General features: G+C 42.9%; 1 protein-coding gene across 3 annotated transcripts; it reads left to right on the forward strand.

Moving 5' to 3' along the window:
* The first annotated feature begins 1,700 nt into the window (after positions 1-1,700).
* On the forward strand, positions 1,701-23,540 carry MSMO1 (methylsterol monooxygenase 1). 3 transcript variants are annotated; one of them, XM_006111706.4, is made up of 6 exons: positions 1,701-1,838; positions 5,096-5,405; positions 7,990-8,138; positions 13,818-13,944; positions 18,679-18,833; positions 22,535-23,540. In XM_006111706.4, exons 2-6 carry the CDS (start codon positions 5,151-5,153, stop codon positions 22,740-22,742), a joined length of 894 nt encoding a protein of 297 aa, XP_006111768.1. In that variant the 5' UTR covers positions 1,701-1,838; positions 5,096-5,150; the 3' UTR covers positions 22,743-23,540. The 3 variants fall into 3 exon arrangements, with proteins under 3 accessions (XP_006111768.1, XP_006111765.1, XP_006111766.1); XM_006111703.4 differs by having other exon boundaries at positions 1,724-1,870; XM_006111704.3 differs by lacking the exon at positions 1,701-1,838 and adding an exon at positions 1,900-2,145.
* Positions 23,541-27,269: the final 3,729 nt, after the last annotated feature.

The following is a 27,269-nucleotide window of genomic DNA, read 5'->3' on the forward strand; positions in this document are numbered from 1 at the left end:
TCCATCCTCTTTGGAACCCCCCTTCATGTAGTTAAAGGCTGCTATCAAATCCCTCAGCCTCTTCTCTTAAGTCATGTGCTCCAGCCCTCTAATCATTTTTGTTGCCTTCCGCTGGACTTTCTACAATGCGTCCACATCCTTTCTGTAATGGGGGACCCAGAATTGGACTTTCTTGCACAAGAGAACGTCTACACTGCCATGGATGCTCTTGTGCAAAAGCACATGCCAGTGTAGACACTCCCTTGTGGAAGAGTTTTTGCACAAGAACGCTTCCAGAACAGTTCTTATGCAAGATGCTGCCAGTATAGATGTAGCCTGAGTGTGTGTAAGGGCTGGGGACAGCAAGTGATGGAGAGGAGAACAGAGAGTGGGGCTTGAAGGAGGGGGTGGGATTTTGGGGGAAGGATGGGGTGGTAGATGTTGGCTTGTTCTGACATTTAGAAGTGCTCTTGGATGTAAAAAGGTTAGAGACCACTAATCTAGATAGCTGTCACTTGGAGCCAGGCGAGCCCCCTTACTGTCATATATAGGGCATGAAGGTTGCTAGCTACAGCTGTTCAGTATCTGTCTTAATATTTTCTCAGTAATTTAATATAGGCCCTGTAGATTGTTAGGATTACTTGACCATCCCCGGTACCGGAAGAAGGAAACTTATTTTAAATATTGTGCTTATTAGCAGTTTTATAACTGGTAACTAAATCCCATAATCCATACACCTAATAGAACTTTGCACAAGGTGACAATCAAAAGCAATCAGAGGCAGCAGTCAGACCTGTTTTATGGATGAGTACATGGTGACTCTGAGTGATTTAAAAAAATGAAAGATGCTTACAACAGCAAAAAATCCAAGTCCTAAGATCCTGAGAACAGGGTTAACTTTCCTTGTCAGAAATGTGGAAGAGGCCAGGCTTACATCAAAAGCTAGCAGCGAGAAAGGGACAAAATATCAGGCTAAAGCCCATCCTGTGTCGACTCAGCAGCATTAGCACATGGTAGGGATAGGTCTCCCCTTTCCGTTGCTCCACGTGGAAAGGGCTGGACAGCCTGGGAGCAGCCCCCTGCCACTACCCTGCTGGAAATGCGTTGGAATTAGGAATAGTAGGGGAGAAGCAGACAGGGATTGAACCAGATTTCCTTTGGTAAGCCCCCAGGCGCCACAGCAGCTGCGAACTCGCAGCCTGCAGGCACGGCCGCGCCACCCACTACGCCCCCGCGCCCCACATACTTTACGCATAGGCCCGAAGTAGGGCAAGTCACCTGCGCGAAGCCGCGCCTGCGCCAGGCTGCCGCCACCCGCACCTGGCAGCAGCGACTCCTCTTCCGCCGGCCCGGCCAGCGCGCGGGAAGGTTTTGCCGGGCGGGCGGGCGGGAGGCCGTTCTCCCAAACTGACAGCAGCGGGGGCTGTTACTTTTGGGCACCGCTCGCAGCCCCGCGCAAACGCCCGGTCTCCTCCGCCTCCGCGCGCTGGGAGCAGCCAGCCAGGGCTGAAGCTGCGCCCCGCACGCGCGCTCGCGGGAGAAAGTAACGCTGCACCCTAACCGCCCCTTCTGCCCTCCCCAGCCGGCGCGCGTCTCCTGCCGATGGCGTCTTCGCCGTCATCGGGGTACCCTCGTTCTCATTGGTTGCGCTCGGAGATCTCACTATGCTCACTCCATCCCTTCGGCCAATCATCGTGTGGTGGGACCGCTTTGTCCCCCCAGCGGCCCCACGCCTGACGGGCCCCGGCTCCTGCCCGGCAGCCAATCAAAGCGGCGCAGAGGTCTTGCGCAGCCAATAGACGCGAGCACTTCTGGTGCTGGTGTTGTGGTTGTTGATGGGCGAGGAGAGGCTGGCTGGGGTGAGCGAGGGACGGGTGCTGGCGCGGTACAGGTGAGCCCGGGGCCGAGCGCGCGCTGCCCCGTGCCGGGGGCGGCCAGGGGTCTCGGCGTTGCGCTGCTGGGTTTCCCTCTCCCGGGGCTGGTCGGAGGCCGGGGGCGCTGCTCTTCCCCCGCAGCGATTTGAATTAGTCCGACAAGAGTCAGATGGCCAGTGCCAGAGCCACTTCCCGCGGCAGTCAGCCCGAGCGGAGCCGCGCCACAAGGGGGGAGCGAGCGAGCGAGCGAGCAGCATCCTTACAAGTAACCCCCGAACCAGCCCCGCTCCGGGTGAGGCTCCCCCACTGCAAAGGTCTTTCAAGCGATCATGTCAAAACACTGTGACTTTAATTGGGAATTAGGGTGTTTTTGCCATGTAGCTAACCGAAAATGTAACGGAGAAAACTATTGTGTGGGGAGACTAATATCTATTAATATTTCCGTAGGACTAGATATTCAAATCGTACTTCAGATGAATACTCGCTGTGGTGGCTGCTCATTTGGGTAACTGTTCAGAAGCTTCAGGGGGTAGCTGAGTTAGTCTGTATGGGATAAACTTAAACAACAAATGGTCTGGTAGCACTTTATGAAACACTGAGGTTTGAGGATTTGCACTGAACTGTTCCCTTTAACTACAAGAGAAAAGAAATTCTGTTTTGGGATATAGTGAGTGCATCCTGTCTTAACATAAGGGTTGTCTTGCTGGTAGGTTCTAAAGTGTACAGTTGCTTGGCATCTACTAGGTAAGTAATGTTGCTATTTGAAACATTTTGTTCTGTTGTGTGGAAATACAGTGGGTTTGCTGTAATGCATAAGATCTTTGTGTTTAGGAGTAAAAATAGTTAAAAGGTTCAAGCATGTCAATTTTCCATTAGTTTCAATGCTTAAACTTGAGCAGTGTTTACCCAGTGTTACAGTTGGATAGAGATCTTCGGGTTTTTTTTTTTTAAGTTTAAAGTGCAAATTTTGACTAACAAATGTTTGGCCAAGAATGAGGAGGGGAAGGATTTCCAATAAAATTAAAAACTTTTGAAGGATCCCGGTGTTTTCTATGGTGTATTCTGTGGAAATGCGTATTTAATCCAAACTCCTTTTTCCCCCCCAAAAAATAGTAACTTGATGGAAGGTTGTTGAGCAACTCTATTGAATAGTCTGAAGAAATTCTTTGCTATTTAGTCACAAAAAGTTCTACTTTTAGTATATTGAACATTTTTTATATCAGCTAACCTTACTGCATTTTATTTAGCAGGGGCTGCGTCTACATTGGCATGATCTTGCACAAATACTTTTTAAAGTATTTGCTCAAGAGAGTGTCTACACTGGCATGTGCTTTTGCACAAGAGATGTGCTTTTGTGCAAAAGCATCTGTGCCAGTGTGGACGCTCTCTTGGGCAAGAAAGCTCTGATGGCCATTTTAGCCATCGGGCTTTCTTGTGCAAGAAATTCATGTTGCCTGTCTACACTGGCCTCTTATGCAAGAAAAGTTGCGCAAGAGGGCTTATTCCTGAGCAGGAGCATCATAGTTCTTGTGCAAGAAGCACTGATTTCACACATTACAACGTCAGTGTTCTTGTGCAAGAACTCCCCGCCAGTATAGACAGGCAGCATGTTTTTGCGCAAAAGCAGTTACTTTTGCGCAAAATCATGCCAATGTAGATGTAGCCAGGATGTTTACTTAGAAAAGTGGTTCTCAAATGTTTTGGCCCATGGCACAGCTGGCTCAATAAAAACTTTTCTGTGTACCACCAGTAGCTAATGGAAACTTGCCGTTAATCACATATTTATGCCTGAGCCATTTTGCTAGTGCTACAGCTAGGGAGAACAGTTTAATTTAACCATTAAAGAAAGGAAATATTAAATTATCAAACAGATTAAGCTCTTTAACTTTCTCATGTTAGTTTATCAAACTTCATTTTAAATGAAGTAAAATATTAATTTATGTCCAACACAGAAGGTTTCAATGTTTTCTTTCTTTATGGCAGGGGTGGGAGAACCTTTTTTGGATCAGGGGCCACTGACACACAAAAAAATCAGTTGGGGACCACACAAGTGAAAAGCAAAAAAACCCCTTCAAAAACCCAAATCCTCACTGATCTGGCATCCCCAAATGAAACGCCTCACTTCTCTAGCACTCCAGCTCCTTGGGTCGAAGTAGAGGGGCAAGGAGGACTGAGGTTCAGGATTTCCTGTGGGCCAGATTTACTCCTCTGTTGTCTGGCCAATGGGGAGGGTGCAGAAGCAAGGGAGAGTTCAGTAGCAGGGTGGGGGTAGTGTGTCTTAGGAGGGGTAAGGGTGCAGGAACAGGCTTGGGGTAGGGTGTTTGGCCAGAGGAGAGGGTGCACTTACCTGCTTTCATGCCCCAACACTGCTCCCAGGCACAGCTTGCTGCTGCTCCCATTGGCCACAACTCCAGCCACTGGGAGTAGTGGGGAAAGTCTTTATGCAGCAGTCTGTAAGCTGCTGTTCCACCAGCCTGGGTAGGGGGAGTGGCAGCATGTGAAGCTGCTTCTGGCTCTGCTTCTTTCCCACATGCCAGATCTTGTAGGGAGGCTTGGGGCGCCTCCCACCTATTAGGGAGGCTGGGGCTGGTGCTCCAACCTTGTGAGGATAGGCATGAGGCTGGAGCACCAACGCGGGCTCCTTGCTGCGGGGAGAGGGAAGCAGGGGTTGAGCTCAAGCAGGTGGTCTGTGGACCGCAGTTGGAGAATCATTGACTTAGAGGAATTGTTTAAGGCTGAAATAATCAGATTTGCTTTACTCAATATTTGAAAAGAAGCCTCTTTGCTCAGTGTTATACATCTAAACAAATTAAGAGTTTCTGATGATAGAAGTTTACGTACAGATTTTCTGAACTGGATTGCAACCCAGACTGGTTATTAGAAACATTTGGATCCAAGGGGGTGTGTGGGAATTAAATGTGACCAATTTTGGGAATGGCTGGAGGAGCTCTGTGACCCTGCACATTTTTGGGGAGATCCTGTGGCCCTGCTTGCCCTCACTCCCCTGTTTGGATTTATCCTGTAGTCCTCTGCTCGATCTGATTTTAGATTAACAGCAGGATTAGACCTGTTGATTCTGTTTATGTCCCCGTTTTGTGCATTTTCTAAAGTATAATGTACTTTTTCATTGTTCTTTTTAATCCTCAAACTTAACCATTTTTATTTAAGGTTTAAGTAGGTGGCTGTTTGAATAGCATTAACTTGCCAGTAACTGATTCAGTTTTACCTTTTAATATGTATAGGCAGTTTCAAGAATTCTGCAGAGAAACTGCAAGTGTGAAGTTTTATATTTGAACAATGGCAGGCAATGATAGTGTTGACATCCTGAACTCGGCTTACCTGGCTGTGGAATACATCGACTCTTTCTTGCCTGACAATCCACTGCAGCAACCATTTAAAAATGCTTGGAACTATATGCTGGACAATTACACCACGTTCCAGATTGCAACCTGGGGATCACTTCTAGTTCATGAACTTGCATACTTTTTGCTCTGTTTACCTGGATTTTTATTTCAGTTTATACCTTGTATGCAAAAGTATAAAATTCAGCAGGTAAGACAAAGACTCGTGGATTTTTAGTTGCTTTGTTTTTTGTAAACATTGTATGATAGTCTAACTTTGTATTTGACCAATTGTCAGGAATCTTCAACTGCAGACCCATAAGTTCTTGATATGCTTGTCTATATATTTTATGGGAGGTTCACACCTCTCACTTCCACCTATATAAAGGTATAAGTTACTAGGTTTGGTGAAAGAACTCTTTCATCTTTGAGAGGGGAAGGGATCCATTGCTCCCAGAGTAAATGCAAAGGACAGCTTTGCAGCAAAGCTTTTTCTGACACTGTTCCATTACATAGATTGGAATAGAGGCTACATCTTCTTGTGTGAAAGATTTGGGCTCTTAGCTAAGTAATATATCAGACCTCAGTGGTTCAGGAGCCAAAATAGCAGTCAGCATTACCCAAACATGCCACAGAAGTGTGAATTGATTTTCACTGCTTCTGGCAGGCAGAGTGTCACTGCCCCTGGGCTTCAGCTGTGTCGTGGCTGGGGATATGGGGCAGTGTGCCCACCCACCCTGTGCTCCAGGGCCAGAGAGGCTGGGGCCTCTGATAGGCAGCAGTGTGGGCCAGGAGCCGATGATTAAAAGCTGGCTCCCTGGGAGCACTGGTTTTCACCTGTCCCCTTGAATCTAAATGTGTAACCACTGAAAATTCTTGCATGTACCAGCTCCTGCCTACTCCCTTCACTCTCCACACTGCTGCCCCTCCATCAGAGGCAGCAGCGCAGAGGGGCGGGAAGACAGCTCCACAGAGCCAGTGCTCATGGGAAGCTGGCTTTTAAGTTGATTTTCCCCTTCCCCAGCATTGGCTCCATCTTCCCCCTTTCCCTCCTGCACTGCTGCCTCTGTGGGAGATGGGTGTGGGCAGCCAGCTCCTGCCTACTTCTCCATCCCCACGGGTGCTGGGGGTGGGGTGGGACTGACAGCTCAGCAGGCGCTGGTACTTGCAGGGAGCTGGCTCGAAAGCTGGCTCCCTGCATGTATCTACTCCCACTTGCCCCTCCTCTCTTACTGCCTCTGATAGAGAGGCAGCAAGTGGGGGATGCATGTAACATTTAGGATTAACTGATAAACCCAGGTTTATTGGATAATGGTAAAAACAGGTACACGCTAACATTGCTATTTTCCAGCAAAACTGGGGATCTCTTTCATATGGTTTTGAAACTTTTGCAGCTCTTAAATAAATTTTTTTCTCCTATCCCCAAGTTATTGTAGTGATAGAGTTAAATAAATGCCAACAAAATGAAAGAAGATTTATTTAAGACACTGTTCATCTCAGTCAGTTTTCACTTGTGTGGAGCTCGGATGTTATTCTGCCAGCTCTTTAGTGCTGGCAGTGATAATTTTTCAGAGTAGACAGGATCTGAATTGTTTTTCTTTCTTTTAGAAAGGTAAAAAGAATTCTGGGAAGCCCCACTTTCTGGTCATTTTTATGTATGTCCTCCTTTGCTTCTTACTGAGGCTTTTTCAAGATCACATTACAGTATTAACACATCACTATGTGTGTTTGCTCCTCTTCATAATATGATGAGTTGATTTAAAACTACTAAGCGTGAAAATCAATGAAGGATCCACTTTATCCTAACTTACAATAATATATTAGGTGTTACTGGTACATACGCAGTATGTTTTCTGTAATAAATTGACTGTCTAAGATTTTACAGTTGTCGCTGTTAGGAACACAGAAACAACTTGGAAATATTTGGTGGTCAAAACTTTCCTCAAAAGCACAGACCCTTACTATTGGGTAAAGGAAAATATTTGTCAGCACTCGTGGAGAGCCAACTTGAAAGATGGCTCCCTGCACCTATTGGCTCCCACCTGCGATCCTCGCGCTCTGTGGTCCTCCCTCTGTATCAAAAGCATCAAGTGGAGGAGGTAGGAGACAGTGCTCATGGGGAGCCAACTCTTAAGCCAGCTCCCTACGAACACCGGATTTGCTTGCTCCCCAAACCTCTGTGCTGCTGCCTCATGTGCCGACTTCGCGGACCCACCTGCCCTCCCCTTGCTACTTCTACAGAGGCAGAGGACAGGCACCCACTGCCTGCTATCTTCTTCTCTCATCCCCCCCCCCCCGTGGAGAGAGGGCAGGGGAGGCTGCTGCGGAAAAGCCTCTGTCAGCGTTGGGCCTGGGCTTGCTGCAGACGGGCTGCTTCATGGCAGCAGCCCCTGTCCGTGTGGGAGGTTGAGTTCCCTGCGGGAGAGAAACTGCTCTACCTCCCACTGGCTCCTCTTGCAGACAGGATTCCATCTGCCAACCTGTGCTGCTGCCTTTGATAGGCCTCTGGGGACTATCAAATAGTCGTGTAACAGCTACACTACATGACTATTAAATTAAATGCTGTCTAACATCCCTACTATCAAGTAGAGACCAGTGTGGATCTAAAGACTAGATAGTTCATTATAGTGCTATATGTCTGTATTAATAAAGCACAGCTTAGCAAAATAGGAAACGTAGTCAAGCCTTTTCTCTTTAGTAGCTTGAAGTCAAATCTTGAGAATTCCCTTCTTTGTACTTGATACTTCTGAAATATTGCACACTAGGACTGATGATTAGAACTTTCTTTTTCCTAGGATAAACCAGAAACATGGGAGAAGCAGTGGAAGTGTTTAAGAACACTTCTCTTCAATCACTTTTGTATTCAGCTTCCCCTGATATGTGGTACCTACTATTTCACAGAGTACTTCAATATCCCTTATGACTGGGAAAGGATGCCAAAATGGTAGGTAGAAACCTTTGATATTGTGCTTATATACTTCTGTTTTAACTTTCTGTTGGAAGAACAGATGACAGTACCTGTGCAACGTTCCCTGCTGCCTGGGGACTTGGTATGCTGCACGGTTATGTGATTGCTTTGAATGAATGTGTGGTTCATAGACCTACTCCTTCTCACTGAAGTTTATCCAGTTGCAACAATGGGACCAGTCTAGTGTCCTATATTTGATATTGTGCCTAATGTGTGCAACATTGTTCAATTCCTGGAGGGGAAGGAGTTGAAAAACTAAATCCAGGAACAGGTTGTGGAGGTAGCCATGTTTGTCTGTTTCAGCAAAAATAACAAGGATTCTGGTGACACTCTACAGACTAAGCGACAAGGAGTGCTGTGGCCATGCACGCACATGCATCTGGCGTAGTAGGTCTTTGCCCACGAAAGCTTATGCTCCAATACATCTATCTGTTAGTCTATAAGGTGCCACAGGACTCCTTGTTGCTTTTGCAGATCCAGACTAACACAGCTACCCCTCTGATACTCTACAGACTAACAATTTTATTATGCTTCAGAGGGGTAGCTGAGTTTAGTTTCTACAGGATAAACTTAAAAAACAACAAATAGTCTGGTAGCACTTTTAAAGACTAACACAACTTATAGATGGTATCATGAGCTTTCGTGGGCACAGAAATGGGCTGTGCCCACAAAAGCTCATGATACCATCTACATGTTTTGTTAGTCTTTAAGGTGCTAAAGTGCTACCATATTATTAGTTGTTTTTAAGTTTATTTTATTATGGCAGAAGCTTTTGTGAGCTGCAGCTCACTTTATCAGATGCATGAACTGAAAGATAAAGGAATAGATACAGTAAAACTCTGATGGTCCGGCACTCCTGATGGTCCGGCACCATCAGGAACCCAGAAGTGCTCCGGGCAGCCGGACCATTGGAGCTGCTCTGCCCCCAGCTTCCCCGATTCAGCTGCTGCTGAAACTGACCAGCGGCTGAATTGGGGAAGCTGGGGGCAGAGCAGCTGGAGTGCTGCCGGGTAGGTCCCGTAGCGCTGCCCCTCGGGGCTGCGGGACCAATCCGGCAGCACCCCAGCTGTCCCCGATTCAGCCGCCGCTGATACTGATCATTGGCTGACTCCAGGAAGCCCGAAGCAGAGCTGCTCTGCCCTGGCTTCCTGGAATCAGCTCCTGATCAGTTTCAGCAGCAGCTGACTTGGGTACACCTGGGACAGAGCAGCTGGGGTGCTGCCGGGTTGGTCCCCGCAGCGCCGAGGTGCGGCTCTCCCCCAACAAGGAGCCTGCACTGGCGCTATAACCTCCTGTGAAAATGGAGATGGTGCCATCTTCCTGCAGTGTGTGATGAGGGGAAAGTTGCCAGATCCAGTGTCTCAGGAGCACACACTGCTTCTCCCCTCCCCACAATACTGGGTGTGCTTGTTGAGATGCTAGCTCTGGCACGCAGCCGCAGGAATTCCTTCCCTATGCTGCCTGCCTTCCTGTAGCATGGGGGAGTAGGAGTGAGAAGTCCACAGTTGCATGCTAGAGCCGATTTCTCAGGAAGCACATGCTGTTGTGGGGAGGGGAGGAGCAGTAGGTGTGTTTCCTGAGAAGCCAGCTCTGGCATGCAGCTGCGGGATTTCCCCCCCCACACACCCTGCATGTGTTTTCTTACTTTTTCTTCCTTCCCTGTGCCCTGGGTGTGCGCGTGTGTGCGCTACCCAGAGATCCACAGGTACCGGCCCATCTGTCCCTGCTCCTGCCCCCTGCTCAGGCCTCTAGCAGCACCCTGGCCAGACCCCCATCCAGCACTCTGCTCCTGCCCCTTCCCTCCTGGCCAGACACCTACCCCCAGTTTGATTCTGGACCCTATCTTCCACCCCGATTTTGCACCTCCATCTCTATTCCACTCATTGGCAGACATGGATACTGGATCCCTCATTTTTGGCCCCACTTCAGTGTGTAGAGGGGCCCACAAATTCCACTAACCCTGGACCCAGAAGAGTTAATCTGGCATCCGGTCTTAAACCTCAATCCCACCCTACCCTTCCCTCCATGGGGTTGGAGTGCCAGGGGAGTGAGGTTTCTCAGTTGGGGCCACATCAGTGAGGCTTGGGGGGTTTTGGAGGGGTTTTTTTTTTTTTTGCATTGTGTGACCCCTGACTGATTTTTCTGTAGGTCAGTGGTCCTTTACCCAAAACAGGTTCCCTGCCCCTCACATAAATAAAGACAATGCCAAGATATTTTGTGTTGGACATAGTATTTTATTTGAAAATGAAGCCTGGCCAACAAGCCCCCCAATTGGGGTCAAACCCTCCATCTGGCCCTAGCATCATAACACTCCTGCACCCCCCTCAGATCCCAACAATGAGCCCATCATACACCTGAACCCTTTGCCCTGAGCCTCTTATCCCCAAACTTCTGTACCCCCACATCCCCAGTCTTCTGCCACAACACTCCTGTTCCATCCACACACTGCAAATCTGTGTCCTGAGCCCATCATACTCCCAATATCCCTGCCCTGAGACCCTCATACACCCCAACCTCCTGTACCCCTACCTCCACAAGCCTGTGGCTTGCTCAGCACCTCCACACTCTCCATCCTGGAGCCCCCTCCCTGAGCCAGCATCCCCTTCTCCATCTCCTCCTGCATCCATATTCCTTCTCAGTGCTTGTACCTTTCACCCCTTCTCACATCCAAATCTTTCATTCCCACCCCAGAGCCTGCACCTCCAGTCTCAACCCAGTGAGAGTGAATAAGGGCTGGGGACAGCAAATGATGGAGAGGAGGGGAATGGAGAGGGCAGGGCCTCAAGGAAGGGGTGGGGTTTTGGGGAAAGGATGGGGTAGATCTTGGCTTGCCCTGACTTTTAAAAAGTGATCTTGGGTGTAAAAAGGTTGGAGACCACTGCCCTACTCAGACTAATCCTGATGGTGTCAAATTTGCATATGAATTCCAGCTCAGCAGTTTCACATATGTTACCTGGGGGACTTAGGTAATCAATTACTGTGGAAGCCAAAACCTGTAGCAAAGCCTAAGGCAGGCTTCCCCCCCCCCCCACACACTTCCCCCACAGAAGCCAGATTCGGCCTGGTGTTACGTATCTAGTCACCATTGGATTGGGTAACCACAAATCAGGCGAGACCAATGTTGAGGGCCAAACCATATATTTTGAACAGTAGAACATACACCAACAACAACAGTATAAACCCACCCTATCCCGGAAGAGAAAGAAGATAGAAAAGTCCTGAATACACAAGGGGGGGGTTATACTTTACAATGTCAGAGGCGGCGATTGAGGCCTGCGACCTTCTACCCCGCGGCTAATGGGAAGCCTTAGGGGAGGACGGCAGGGCGTCCCTCGCCGACAGGGGAAGGGGTCCAGTTAAACGGTCCTCCGGTAGATAGGCCCTCGCCTCTGGTGGATAAGGTAGATTCCCTCTGGGGTTGGTACTTGGTAGCCCTTCGACTTCCAGTCCAATCCAGCAGGTAAGGATAGTTATGAATAAGTCCAAGTCCATGTGGCAGAAGCCAGTAATCCTTAAGTGGGGCGTTCCCACACTCACGAGGCTCTCTTCCACAACTCGAACCAAAATCCTTATACCCGTACCCATTAACTAAAATGGAGCACCACGGGAAACAGACAAACACTGACAGGACTTTAAACAGCAGACAGTGACTGACGAACCTCAGTAAAGACGGACAGTGGCGAACCCGAACCTTCCTTTGGTCAGGGCTGATAAACCTTTCAAAGCGGGAAAAGGGTGGTAAGGGCTGAGTGCACAGAATGGTGCTGTGTGCAACGCTCCAAGAGGGAGGAGTGCACTATTTTGCGGTGGTGTGCAGCTCATTTGAGTGCCCAGTGCAGTTTTGAGCTGAGTCATAGCTATGGGGAGGGGTGCACATGGTATAGGGCAGTGTGCACTTAAGGTTTTGGCGGGAAATGAAGGGTAAAAGAAGAAGAAAGAAAACAAGATGGAATCTGAAAGACTCCATTTTGCAAAGTAATGACCCTGATTATCCTTTCCCAGGCAACACATAGCAGCCTGTTTTTGAAGTTGTTTTGCTTCAAGATGGCATTGCCATCCGTTTCTCCTCTGACTTTCACTACATGCATCTGATGAAGTGAGTTGCATCTCACCAAAGCTTATGCACTAATAAAATTGTTAGCCTTAAGGTGCCACCAGACTCCTTGTTGTTTCTGCTAAATCCAGACCGAGATAATGTGGCTGGAAGTTAATAGACCCTCTGTGGTGCACTCTTGTATATGCAAGAATCAATAGTGATAGTGATATCACTTTCGATAGTGATGTGTTTAAAATAGTGCAATAGGGTAAGCTTGTAGCCACTGAAAATCTTAGTGGTAACATGGGGTATATCTATACTGCATAGCTATTTATCCTGAAAGCCTCCCATTATTTCGAAATATTTTTTGAAATAACGGCATGCTGTTTCATCATCCTGTTAAACCTTGCTGTGTACATGTGCCAAATTTCAAAATAAACTATTTTGAAATAAGATACACAGTTTATGTAGCACAAATTGTGTATCTTATTTCGAGTTTAGGGTGCTGTGTAGATGCACCCATGGTTACCCACGCTGTGGGCTCTGGAGTATAAAGCTTAGCCGTATACTGCAGCAGCGACCTTGGGAACTGAGTAGGCAGCCTCTGCCGGCCGGGCTCCACGGGAGGAGGCTTTGCTGAGTGTAATTGACTCTGTCCAAACAACAGTTAGTTGTTTGCACTTGAACATCCCTAGTTTTTGAGCCACCGGTTTCATCTCCAGATATAACATGAAGTGCATGCGTAGGGTGTATATACACTGCACCATAGGTCGGACGCAGTTTGAGTTACCAAATTGCATATCCTATTTTGAAATAGTTTATTTAATAAATTTCAAAATAACCTGCTATTCTGAAATGTCCGTCACTCCTCAAGATTTACAGGGACATTGGAGTAGCGAGCCCATTATATTTCGAAGTAACAGCATTTCTGTTAAGATGCAGGATAGCTATTTTGGGATATCTGCAATATCCTGCAGTGTGAATGTAGCCCTTCTGACTACAAACTGATGCATCTTAAAATCTGAACTCTTATGTTGTTTAAGTACTTATTTTCCTAGTTTCAGTGTCAGGAGAAATATTGCATATTGTAATATATAATATGAAATTACAATTTGTAACCATCAACATTGCCAGTTTCTTACAGGGTATGAAGTTGTCTCCTTTCTACAGTTAATGCTACTTTTAGCTCTTACTATATATATTGTACGTGTGTGTGAGAGCCAGTGAGTGTGCATTAAGGGCAAAACTAATAAGCTTGCTGTATTGCTCTTCCATTGAGCTGCATACAGATACCAATTAATAGTACTTAAAATTGTCCCTATATAATACTATGTTTTGTTAGCAATGACTTCTGTACAATATGTATTACTCAGTGGTATTTGGTACCAGTAGATCAATGAAAGAGCTGTTTAATGTGCATTGTGGATGCATCTGTGGATAGCATGCTGCTATCTGGGTATTAAAACTACGTGAAAGTTAAACGTGTATTCCCTGCAGTGGTGAAAGAATGGTGTGTTCCTTATTAAAAGCTTCTGGATTTGACATTTTGGCAAAGAAATCGACTGCTTCTTTCATATGTTTCAATCTTGCTATAACTAAAAATATTTTTATTTTTAAAGGTACATACTACTTGCCCAATGTTTTGGATGTGCAGTGATTGAGGATGCCTGGCACTATTTTCTGCATAGACTCTTGCATCACAAGAGAATATACAAGTACATCCATAAAGTTCATCATGAGTTCATAGTATGTACTACTTAATTTCAATCTATGTGTTTAATATAATCTATTTATTTATTTAAAACAAATAGTCTTTATGCCCTTTTAGAAACAGGGAGAACTGCCAATCTAAGGCTACAACACCTAGACTACTCATGGCTTCTGAAAAGACATGCAAATTAGGCACGAATATGTATATTTTCTTCTGATCCGTTTTTTTGGAAGAGGTGGGTTTTTTTGGGTTTTTTTTGTTTGTTTGGGGGTTTTGGTTTTTTTTAATTTTTATTAAAGCAGTCTGGACTGGAGTTTTTACACAAAAACTCCTTTTTTTGAAAGAACCCTTATTCCTCAAAAAATGAGGTTTACAGGGTTCTTTCAAAAAAGGAGGCTTTTGCATGAAAAACCCCATGTAGACTGTTTTGTCATCCCTCTCTTTCCCCCTCCCCCTCAAAAAAAAAAAAAAAAAAAAAAAGCTGTTCTGAAAAAGGTATTGGAGGAAGATGTGCAAACTCATGCCTAATTTGTGTATCATCTTTCAGAAGCCTCGAGTAGTCTACATGTGTCCTTACAAAATATGTTTACATTAATTACCCCAGTATTTGTAACTATCTTCATAGCTCTTAGCAGTGGTTTAAACAACTTAGAAATTAACTCAAATATCATAAATATAAAAGAAAGTGTCGAGCAGCAACTCTCTTCTCTTCCTTTCACTCAAAGGCAACCACATTTTGGGTACATCTAGACTACAGGCTTCTGTCGACAGAAGTTTTGTCGACAGATACTGTCGACAAAACTTCTGTCGACAAAGAGCGTCCAGACTACATTGAGTTCTGTCGACAAAGCAAGCTGCTTTTGTTGACCATGGTAGTCTGGACGCAAAGGACAGTTTCCATTCAATAACACCTTCTGTCGACAGAAACTCTGTCGACAGAAGGTGTTATGCCTCGTAAAATGAGGTTTACCAGCGTCGACAAAACTGCTGAGTTCTGTCGACGTTATGTCGACAGAACTCAGCGGTAGTGTGGACGCAGGTATAGTTTTGTCGACAAAAGTCCACTTTTGTCGACAAAACTCTGTAGTCTAGACATACCCTTTGGGACCAGTATTATATCATCTGACAGTCTGATTACAATTTTACTTGATTAATCATTTATTGTATTTAATGGCACACTGTCAATTTAACAGTCATGTTAGTTAGATTTTTAACGTACTATACATGTAAATACAATTATAATTTTTATAATTACTATGTAAGAATCTTTACTGTACTCAAAGATGTTTATAAATTTTCAGCTAAGATTATTATAGCCGCAAAGTTGGTTTGGGCTGTTATACCTTGGTTCAGTGATGTGGTGGGAGCCTCAAGAGTTAAAGCTGACTACCCAGTGAAAACTACTGGATGATGGTGAAACAAATGATTTTTTTATTAAATGGAATGATTCTTTTATCAAAACCAAATAACTTTCAAATAATTTTAAAAAACAAGCAATTACCTAATGCTTATACAGGGTGGAAAAACCTAAACTTAGCTATACTTAACTAATTACAAACTTCTTTGATTACAATTCCACTATACCAAATCACTGTTTCTAATTCTCTTAAGGCAGCGCAGCAGGCAAGCAAAAAAAACAACAACAAAAAACAAAGCCAATATAATGATAATAAAAACTTTGTCCACAGCCAGCCCCTCTATGGTTATTTTAGGCAGCTGGTGGAGTTAGTTATTAATCTACCTCTACAACTTAACTCCTGGGTTACTATTTCTAACGCTTATACTTAGCCTAAATACAACACCACTACACAACACAAGATTATACAATTTACACAGTGTGGTTAATAGAACTCAGTTACACTTTACAGAATTACACAGTGAAATTAACATGATTCAACTGTTAACTAAACCAATAACTAATATATTTAAGCAATACTTACAAATCCAGCAACGATAACAGTACAGAGACACACTAGAACTCGGAGCATACGCAGGACTCGCGCACCCCTATCTTTGACTCGAAGGGTGGGGTGGCAGCCTCAGGGTGATCAATCCTTCAGCCGGGCAAAAAAGACACGTGCCCCCAACACTCAGAACCTCCATCAAACAAAGGGGTTGAGGGTCTCTTATACAAAAATTCGATGTCTAATGCCATACTATGGTCTTCAGTTGGCAGGGTCTGATAGGCTAGTAATGAGGTAGTATGACAATACTGCCCTATAGGAGTTTTCGTGATGCATGCGTGATCCCCTCATGGACAGGACCAGATGGGGCATGGTCAGTGTGCATGGCAGTTGCGTCTTATCTCCCTATGCCTACCTCCCTACCTTCAAGGACCAGTCAAGAGAGTCTTAACTATCTCTTGCAGCTGTGTTCTATCTATTTATGCTCCTCTCCCTGATCTATGATGCCTACAAGGTTAAATTTCATTCACAAAAAGCTGCATTGTGCTTCCCAGGCTCCTCGGAGTATCTCACGGTCTGGGTTTTCTGTGAGGGGCCCTGTGTGGCAGGATGGGCTATACGCGAAGGCCATGGTCAGAAAAAGCCTGCTCTACAACATGGGCAAATAAGTTTCTAAATATAGTTACTTCAATTGCTTATCTTGTATAATCCTGAAAAGATCCGTCTAATAAACAATAGCATGGCAGCAAAAAAAACTATATACTCTAATGAATAAAAAAAACCAGGACGTACTAGTTGAAATTCCAGAAGTAGTCTTAAAAAATTCAAGTTGAGAGTGTTCTTCTTGAAAACTGTTTCAAATATTCTATTTCTTAAACTTAAATGTGATGAATTAGGATATTTTGTATATCATTCTCATTTTGTAACGATGCTTCAGGACCACCAACCAAGTCCACAGGATACCTTGTGAACCTAGCAAAGCAACACCACCACCTTAGTGTAGCAGACAATAACCACTTTCAAACTCCAGGTTCAGATTCAAGGAACAGATTTATTTTAGCAGAGGTACAGAATGCAACCACCCAGTGATCATTTGGGGGTTAATGACCAATTAATAGGCTGCATGTACACTAACATAAACAAAGGCAAACAGCTAAATCTCAATGTGTTTTACCTTTTTTATATATCCAATATGGCATTCTACTTTCAACTCCCCCTTCTGGCTGCTTGTATAATAATTTTTGATCAAATAAGAAATTATGAATTATACAATGCATTATTCTCAGAGGGTATGTCTACATTTGCACCCTATTTCGAAATAGGGATGCAAATGAAGACATTTGAAATTGCAAATGAAGCCGGGATTTAAATATCCCACACTTCATTTGCATAATCGCATTATGGCATTATTTCAAAATAAAATGCACTGTGTAGACACGTTATTTTTAGAGAGAGCCCTTCTCTTGAAATAACTGGTAAACCTCTTTGTACGAGGAATAAGGATTATTTCGAGAGAAGGGTTGTCTTTCAAAATATTCATATCTTAACAGCATCTGTTATTTCGAAATAGTGCCAGAATGCAAATATGCAAATGAAGCATGGGATATTTAAATTGCTTAATTTGCAATTTCAAATGTCTTCATTTGCATCCCTATTTCGAAATAGGGGGCAAGTGTAGGCATACCCAGAGGGGCAGATGTGTTGGTCTGTATTTGTAAATCAATGCGGAGTCCTATGGTAACTCAAAGACTAACAGGGTTATTTGGACATGATCTTTCGTGGGAGGTAACACTTGGTCAAATGCATCAATAGATTATAAACAATAGATCATATAACATGTTTATCTGCTCTATTAGCAATAACACAGCTATTAATCTTATTTCAGAAGGACTTCCGGGTCTTTGCTATTTTTATCCTTATTATATGTGGCAGGTCTACTGTACCAAAACCTGGAAAGTCCAGAAACTAAACAGAATATCTAATGAGCCAGAAAGGCTCTGTCTGCAGTCCTTATTTCCAAAAAGTTTATGCAGAGGTCTTATTAACTGCACTAAGTCAACAATTATATTGCTGATATCTAATATGTGACATGTATGACCCACTAAATTACATGTAGACCATGGCTATCTTACCTGTGGGTAAGATCATCTGATTGCTGTTTCACTTCTTTATGCTCCCCCACTTTACATCTCATTGGCCCTAAGGGACAAAAAGGAGAGTCTCTCATATTCTTCCTCTTGAGAATTGTTTGATTTTTACATTATAGGTTCTGTTTGGCAGTTTTCAAATTACAGTTTTGATATAGCAATACATTATGAATAATGTTATTAACATTACAAGCTGAAGCACTGATAATAGATATGAATTTATATCCATTCAAGCACGTGTTCCTATGTTGTGGCAGGAACTTAAAAATTACAAGTTTTTTCTTTTTTTCTAAAAACTTGTTGTAATTGCTCTGAGATCATTTGATTTACTACATGTTTTAGGTTTGGGAAGGTTGATAATGAATAGCTAAATGAGGAAATGTGTTCTGTCATTTGCAGTTAGTAAGCAGAAGTTACAAGCTTTCTTTATTTGCAAAGCTGTCATCAGCATAATGCTGGAGTGACTCAGAATAATTAATTGCTTTTGTCCTTCCACTGATGTCAGGAAATACTCCTGGGGAACTTAAGCTCATGATCATGTGCCCTCTTGGGCAAGTATCTTAGAGCCAGTGGGTGAACTAGGAGTTAAACTCCAGTCTCTTGAGAACCCTGTTCATTTACACTGTTCTCTCTATTGGCCTGATTCTTGAGTACTTGACATACTACAGAAAAGGGCTTACTGTGTTTATATGTTTTGTTTTCCTCTTTTTCCTCCCAGTCTCCATTTGGGATGCAAGCAGAGTATGCACATCCTCTGGAAACACTTATCCTTGGAGCTGGTTTTTTCATTGGCATTATTGTTTTCTGTAACCATATGATTCTTTTGTGGGCGTGGGTAATATGTCGCTTAATGGAAACCATTGATGTACACAGGTAAAGTACCGTGTGTTAATTATTTTTCTGTACTTTGCTCTTCTGCCTATCTTTGTGCTAGTATATATGATACTAGAAGGCTGTTTACCACACTACAAATAGAAGCCCACATGTAGTATAGATCAACAAAGAAGGATTGTGGTGTTTCTGTTATTTCAGTATCTTAGTTATTATTTTGAATAGGATAAATGGCTAATTGTTGTTCTGTTTTGGCAATGTTAGTAGCAAAACTCCTTAGGCGGGAGGATAGGACATGCCCTAAAACAACTTCAAGCATTTACTAGAAACACAGCTTGTGAGTTTGGTGGCAGGATTACACATTTTGTGATCTCAGTTTGAGAGGTAAATCTCTGACACCAATCAAGCTCCCACACATTACTTTGAGCATAGAGAGAGAATATTGGATATTCGGAACACAAATTACCTAACGCCTGCTAACACGGAATAAATGGGGTTCTATTTTACTAAAATGGAAGGACCTTAGGCTATGTAAACTTCTGTCAATAGGCTTGCCTATAAAAGAAGGTGCATCTTAGGGAACCAATGTTACGCTTAAGATGCGCATGAGATTTTTATAGGGGAAAAGGCAATACACTGCATTTGAGAATACAACGGTAAAGCAGTTAGCATACGCTTATATAGACAGACAGACACACACTTTAGTTACTGACCACTTAGAATTTTCAGTCATGCCTTCCCCCGAAGTCACTGCAGCAAATTTGTCTTTTTGCGAATCCCAGTTTTTGTTTTAAATGTTCAAAGAGTGATTTGCAGTGGTTAGAGCAGGGAAGAGCCTCTGTTGATCATAAGTTAACTTCTTGACCATCCTCTGTAAAATCTGATTCTTTTTTCAATTTTTTAATGCATTTTTATAAAATATGAGACTGTTGTTTTAACTTTCTGTTTCTATCGTTGAGGGAATTTAATTGAGTCTGGGTACCGATAGTCATGCATTTCCACCTCTTTGCTTCTATGACAGATGTCATGAGGCAGTTTACTGTTTTCATTTTTGCATCTAGCCAGCCTGAAAATATGTCATTACAGGTTTTTCCTAAGAGTCAGACTGCAGCTGCCTATCTTTTCATTGGAGTTGATTGCTTTATACCAATAAATATTTGGCCAATTTATCTTCAAAATCTGAAATTTTATGGACATCAGCTAGTGCTTTGATCTGTCCGAGGGAAAATTTTTTGTAAAGTATGTTCAAAAGGGTTGACTTGTCTTGCAAAGGCTAATTTTTCGTTCTCTTCTCCAGGACCCTTTTTAGAGGTTGGCTTATGCTTGAACACTTTTTAATATCCCCAATCTCCTATTGGGATTTAGTAGAGCAATTCTTATCCCTTCTTATTTTTATTGTACCCTTAAAAAGCTATTTGAAAGAGAGAACAGGGTCGCTTAGCTTCTTTCTTTTGGGCTATACACTGTTACAAGTGAGGGTATACCACCTTTTAAATTATTCCCAGTGATTGGTTCGGAGAGTGGATTACTAAATCTCTCTCCTTTAGCTCTGCTACCACCAATGTGGTGTATATACCTTTAAAACAAGTCCTTGTTTCCTTAACAAGTGAAGGAGCAGAGAGTGGGAATTCGAATTCTCCACCTTCTCTCTTTGTGCTAGCAACTTTACAACTGGGGGAGGGAAAGAAATCTAATTCTCTTCCTCCCTTACTGGGACTTCCACAATCGGGGATGTGCACACCTTAATGATGGCCCCTTTCAATGCCAAAAACTGCAGTATAGTCCTTTAGTACTCAAAGCTATTTTTTCATTGATTCTCAACAAGATAACAGAGCATGCTATCCCCTTTAGCAATTCTCCACCAAAAATCTTTTGCTTATAAGAAGCACACAGGATCTTTATGGGGGGGGGAGGCAATATTCTATGTTTATTGAGAATAAAATGGCAAAGCAATTAGCATATGCTTACATAGACTGACACACGCACATACACAAACACTCCTGCCACTGATGGTATAGTTACCAGTCTGTTGTTTACATTGGCCTGGAGGCCAAGTAGGCTAAGTGCAAGGGAGGAACCAGGTTCTGTCCATCCAGACTGAGGTTCTAGTCTGATAATAGTAAGACAAATCCAGCTCTTATGGGAAATCAGTCATATTTTTTTTTAATTGGAATTAATGGGTTTTACTTTTTTTTTTTTTTTTTTTTTTTTTTTTTTTTTTTTTTTTTTTTTAATGAAAGTTCATTATTTTTGGTTGGGGTTTTTTTGCTCTTTTTTTTGTTTATGAATATTTTGTCCCAGTTGAAAAATAGTCATGCTTTCCCTCCGTGTTCTGGGTCACCAATCTGACTTCTTTTGTTACATCTTTTAGTTGGTGGTTGGATATTTTTTTTGTAATATTTTTGTTTAATGGTAGTCTTTACTCATATTTCTTACATGGTTTTTTTACTGTTACACATAACAAGAACAAGGGTTACAAATAAAATTTTAGGAAAAAGCAAATATTACGTTCTTTCACTATTATAATATGTAGTTTAAAACTAAAAACAAAATAATAACCAAAACATTTAAATCAATTTCTACTATACTTTTAATTTAAATAATTCTAAGTCATTTCTACAATCATTATAAAAATCTGAATATATTTTTTACTTGAAAATAATTTGGCTACGTATATAACATAAAATATTACTAAAAAATAGGAAATAGGGGCCTATGTCAGCTACCAAGAAAAAGTGCATATAGGTAATGTTCCATAATGCAAGTCTGCATATCTAAACCTGCTGTGAGTTTTGAAGGGTAACTTTACTTGTTTTTAATTAATCCAATCTCAAGGTGAAGCATATTTATGGGCGAGGAATTGAAAGATGAAGAATGGCATAAAAAACTGTAGGTTAGAACAGTGACCCATTCTTAAGTGCTCTAATAGCTTCATGGTATCAATTTTAACACTTCCCATGATTCACTTGACTTTAATTTGGGGAATCTGTTATGTCTTATGAACTGATGGATACAACAAACTAAATAAATGTGGCTAAAACTAAATCTAAGTAGTGCTCTTCAGTGTGAACAGCAGACAGAAACCATACCTGTCAGTGGACATTTTTCCGGAAGTGCTCATACTAACAGAGGCGTGGGATGAGTACCTCCATTTGATTTTGCTATAGTATTCCTATCTTGCCACTAGATGGTGTAAGATGCTTTCTGGTACCTGCAAAATATGAACATGTAGTAATGGTTTAATGTCTCTTTCCTTTCTTTGCTGTAATATTTCTTAAATGTTCATATTTTAGATACATTTAACATGGTTCTGTTCTTGTACTATGCATGCTTCAGATGCCACACAAAAGACTTGCTTTTATATTTATAATTGTGCTAATGTTTTTTAGGTGTTGAGGGTTTCATTTTTTGGTCAGCCTTTTAAGTTAAGCATTGATTTGGAAATGGAGTAGACAGATAAAGGCATCTGATAATACAGATCCTTAAGCATTTCAAGTCCATAGGTATCCTACCATCTCTTGTTTTGGTGCTATAGCCCTATAGAAGGTATCTCTCTGTGGAATAATTTTTTTCATTCAACTATTTCAGCAAATTTTAACTGTAGTTGATTTTCAATATTAGGTAGGGTTATTGGCCTACTGAAAACCAAGAAGTAATAAGTGGTGACTGGCATTATTTGTTTCTAAGCAAAATGTTAACAGCACTTGGATTCATTTTAATTTTGCTTTCTCTTTTTGCTCTAGTGGCTACGATATTCCTCTGAATCCCCTGCATTTAATACCCTTCTATGCTGGGGCTCGTTTTCATGATTTCCATCACATGAACTTTATTGGCAACTATGCTTCAACTTTCACATGGTGGGATAAAATCTTTGGTACAGATTCTCAGTATGTTTCATATCAAAAGAAAGAGAAGAATCAAGAACTGTCGACAGAAAAGAAGTCCAAATAAACTTCCCATTTAACTTCCCACAGCAAATTGCTTCCATCTTTCTTTCGGGCTAAAACTGGTAATTAACTCATGATAAAAAATTATAGCGACATTTTGCTTTTAAGTAAAGCAAAAGTTAAGCTTGTTCCTTGGCTACAAAGTGGTAGAGAAAATTCTTAATTACATTGTATTATCTTCCTAATGGGAATACTTTTCTATTTTATACATAGCTCTAAAGTATATATATTCAGTACTTTAAGATGAATTTTAAAATTGCATAGGTGACTTGAAAGTTTTTGTCATCTGTTCAAGAGTTTTGTTAAACTTTTTAAAAAGTTTATCTATAATGTTGCCCCATTTGGATTCAGATAGAATTACGTACATTACAATATACTGAAATTGGACTTGTATTTGTATTACAGCTTTAAGATTAAAAAACAGTAACCCCATTAAAACTGTGGTAGTCGCTATATTTTAAACCTTAAGCAAATGGAAAGAATTTGATTTGGAAACCAAAATACCATCAGTTGATAAGGAGGTTGGACCAGCCATTTGCACACTGAATAATGCAAGCTATTAATTCTAAAAGAGCTGGCTGTATGTTCAGAAACATTCCTGACATTAGTGCGGTGTATTATTTTAGGGGTAGAAAAGGGTTTTGGTTTTACTTGAAGCCTTTTTTGCTGCTCTTTGAGTTAGTCGGTGTTCTTAGCATTTACATTACATTTCCTTCTGTGTGTTGTAATTTGCTAAACTGACTTGTTGCTAGATTTGCACTTGTGGATTACAAACTACAATAAATGTGTTGATTTGACATAATGTGTGTGTCCTTTTATATCTTCTAAGTTTTTAATGCAAACAAATGAGTTCCACTCCAATGCTTTTCCACAAATGACGGGAAAAGAGAAGACTGAGAGGGGATATAACAGCTGTCAAACACCTAAAAGGATGTTGCAAAGAGGAGGGAGAAAAAAATATTCTCCTTAATCTCTGATGATAGGGCCAGAAGCAGTGGTTTTAAACTGCATTATGGAAGATTTAGGTTGGACATTAGGAAAAACTTCCTAACTGTCAGCGAGGTTAAGCACTGGAATAAATTGCCTAGGGAGGTTTCATTGAAGATATTGAAAAGCAGGTTAGACTAATATCTGTCAGCAGGGATGATGCAGATGGTGGTTGGTCCTGCCCTGCCATGAGTGCATGGGACTGGACTTGATGACCTCTTGAGGTCTGTCTTTTACAGTTCTAGTATTCTATGATATAAAAAAAAGTAAAAGATGTTCTGATGCCAAAAGTGGCAGAGGCATATAAATATTTAACATAACTATTATACTCCAGAAGAAATAGTTCTAACTCCTTTAGCCCCCTCACGCCCCCTCTTATTAGAGGGGGGAAATACTGTGTACATTTAGCTGTGCACAAGGTTGTCAGTAAAGGGACCTGATATATTAGAAATGCCTCTCAAAATACTTGCTTTCAGGCTCTTAAGATACTTGCTGTATACTTTTATTTCTGTGCAATACCCAATTGGTCATTGGTGACTGAAGGCATGTCTACGCAAGCACTTACTACGCCACAAGCTGGGCTGTAAATCTACAATGATTCAATAATCTGGAGTTGTTTCTTGTTACATTTTTAGAAGATAACCATCAAATATGTCACTCCTATGGATGGGTTGCAGCACATTTTTTCATAGACTCTCATCAAGACTTCCTACTCTTCATCAGATAGATGAAGTGCATTGGTTTTTATAGAGGAGAGTGATGAAGTTAAAATGTGTGTATTAAGATAACTGTAGCTGCTGAAAATTTCAGCAATTACACAGTTACCCATGCTGCAGGCTCTGCAATATAAAGTTCAGCTTTATACTGCAGGGCCTGTAGCAAAAGCTCCCCAGGAGTGGGGCTGTCAGCCTCTGCCCATCCAGCTCCCAGAATGGAAGCTTTGCTGCAGCAGTGAAGCCTTCTCCCTGGAAGCAGGGCAGGCAGCTCTTGCTTGCTAGCTGCTCACCCAGCTCTTGAGAAGGAGGCTTCATTGCATCAGCAAAGCCTTCTCCCTGGGAGTGGAGCAAGCAGCCCAATGTCTGTGGAGGTGGCTTCACCAGCCTGCTGCAGTAAAGCTGCCTCTCTGGGAGCTGGCTGAGTGTAACAGAGACCATTAACCATGAGTAACAGCGTATCGATTTAAACAGTTATTCAGTTATATTCTTAACATCCCTAGAAGAGAGTTTTGTTTATGCTGATTTATAGATGGACTATCTGCTTCTGCTGTTGGGGTTCAGGTGTAGGCAGAGAGAACTAGATTGGGGTGTGAATGGACCTTCATAGTAGGTCTGTCAGCGAAAACTACAGTACAGCACGATGAGAATAATTGTGGCCTTGACTCTTGATGATGAAAAATCCATTGATGCATACAAGAGGACATCAGAGCACTGCAAAAGGGGTATGTCCAGAACTAGCCTTGGACACAAACTTTCTCAGGAACTGCATTTCTGGCATTGACATCAGTGGTGACCACGTCTATCATCAGGGTTCCCATACACAGGAATATAGGCTGTATGATAGACTTCCACAATGATCACTCACATGGCTGTTGACTCTATGCTCAAAAAATCTGCCAGGTTGTTGCTGACACTTGAGAGGTAGTGCCACTTGCATAAGATAACTATGGCTCTATGTTATGGCTTCCTGTCAGAGAGGAGATACTCATGGTTTAACGGTAAGTAACCTCAGTAAGATGAACTTAATTCAACACAGCTTTTTCTTAATTTCATTTATTTATTCGGAGAGATGCTTGAGAAATCAATGGAACAACAAATGTTTACATTTTCCTTAGTATTTCAGTTGCATGTTGCCTGTTCTCTGCTGTAGTACACCCGACCTTCGGAAACCATCACTCTACACTGTGTATTGGAAATCAGTAATCAGATGCTATCAGGAGACTCATCTTTCTGCTGTGCTAATTCAATGCTGTAGATGATAATTTGAAAGCAATAGTGCAGGGATGGGCAATCATTTTTTGATGGGGGGACACTAAGAATTTGGCAAGTGGTCAGGTACTCTTATATTAATGGAGGAGGTGTGGGTGCAGAAGGGAGGTTGGGGTAACCATTGGAGTGCAGGAGGCAGTCTGGGATGAGTGGGAGTTTGGGGGATGTAACCTGGAGCAGGGAACTGGAGTGTAGGAGGGCATATTTGTGCAGGACACAATTCTGACTTGTAGGAGGGGGTGCAGGGTCTTGGAAGGGTTGTGACCAAGGGCATGGAATTTGGTTTGTGACCTGGGGTTGGGGTGTAAGGTGTGGGAGGGGGTATAGGTGCAGGAGATGATTCTGACCTGGAGAAGGGGTGCAGGGTCTGGGAGGAGGTTGTGACCTGGAGCAGGAGTGAAGGAGGGGCTTGTAACCAGGGAGAGGAGTACAAGAGGGGCTGCAGGGATTTAGGTTGTGACTGGGGGAGGGTGGGGAAAAAGGGATTGGGAAGCCAGCCAGGGAGCTGTGAGATTTTGCCATGTGATGAGCCTCTCCGCCTTGCAGTATTCACAGAGCCTTGCGGACGGCTTTTCTGAACACAGAGTGAAGGCAAGCTGGGCAGGTATGGTGACTTGGTGGGCTGGCTTCAGCCCACAGGCCAAATTTTGCCCGGCACTCGTCTAAACTTTTTTGTTTATGTGAACCTTGCTCTTCATTCTACCAGATCTTGATAACAAGTGGCCATTTTGTTAGGTCTGCCTGAGTGCCTAAGAACTCCTCTCCAAAGGTGGTTCTGAAGGCAGCCTGTTGTTGTTGTTTGAGAGGAATGGATCCCAAAATCCCTAAATTAGCACTCTTATTTCACAAGGGCACAGACCACACTATGAAGGATGCAGCAGCAGTAGCTTAGTGTACACCAGAGAATGCTTAATGTGCACCAGCAGGATCTACAGAGATAGTTGCCATGTCAGAAGCTGTAGTATCATATATTTACACACCAGCTTACTCAGACTAAGAGTACGCCTAGACTACATGCCTCTGTCGCCAGAGGCATGTAGATTAGGCTACCAGACATAGTAAAATGAAGCGGCGATTTAAATAATCGCCGCTTCATTTAAATTTACATGGCTGCTGCGCTGAGCCGACAAACAGCTGATCAGCTGTTTGTCGGCTCAGCACGATAGTCTGGATACGCGGGTGGCGACATCAAAGGTATTTGTCGACCACCCAGGTAAACCTCATCCCAGGAGGCTTACCTGGGTGGTCGACAAATACCTTTGATGTCGCCACCCGCGCGTCCAGACTATTGCGCTGAGCCAACAAACAGCTGATCAGCTGTTTGTCGGCTCAGCGCGGCAGCCATGTAAATTTAAATGAAGCGGCGATTATTTAAATCGCTGCTTCATTTTACTATGTCTGGTAGCCTAATCTACATGCCTCTGGCGACAGAGGCATGTAGTCTAGACGTACCCTAAGTGCTTATGTGGACCTGCCTTTAATCCCCAATCACCAATGGGTGTTGGACGGAGACAAAAGTGTACAGCAAGTATCTTAAGAGCCTGAAATTGAGTCTTTAA

Source organism: Pelodiscus sinensis, chromosome 5 (genome assembly GCF_049634645.1).
Source record: "Pelodiscus sinensis isolate JC-2024 chromosome 5, ASM4963464v1, whole genome shotgun sequence".
In the NCBI taxonomy this organism is placed as follows: domain Eukaryota; kingdom Metazoa; phylum Chordata; order Testudines; family Trionychidae; genus Pelodiscus; species Pelodiscus sinensis.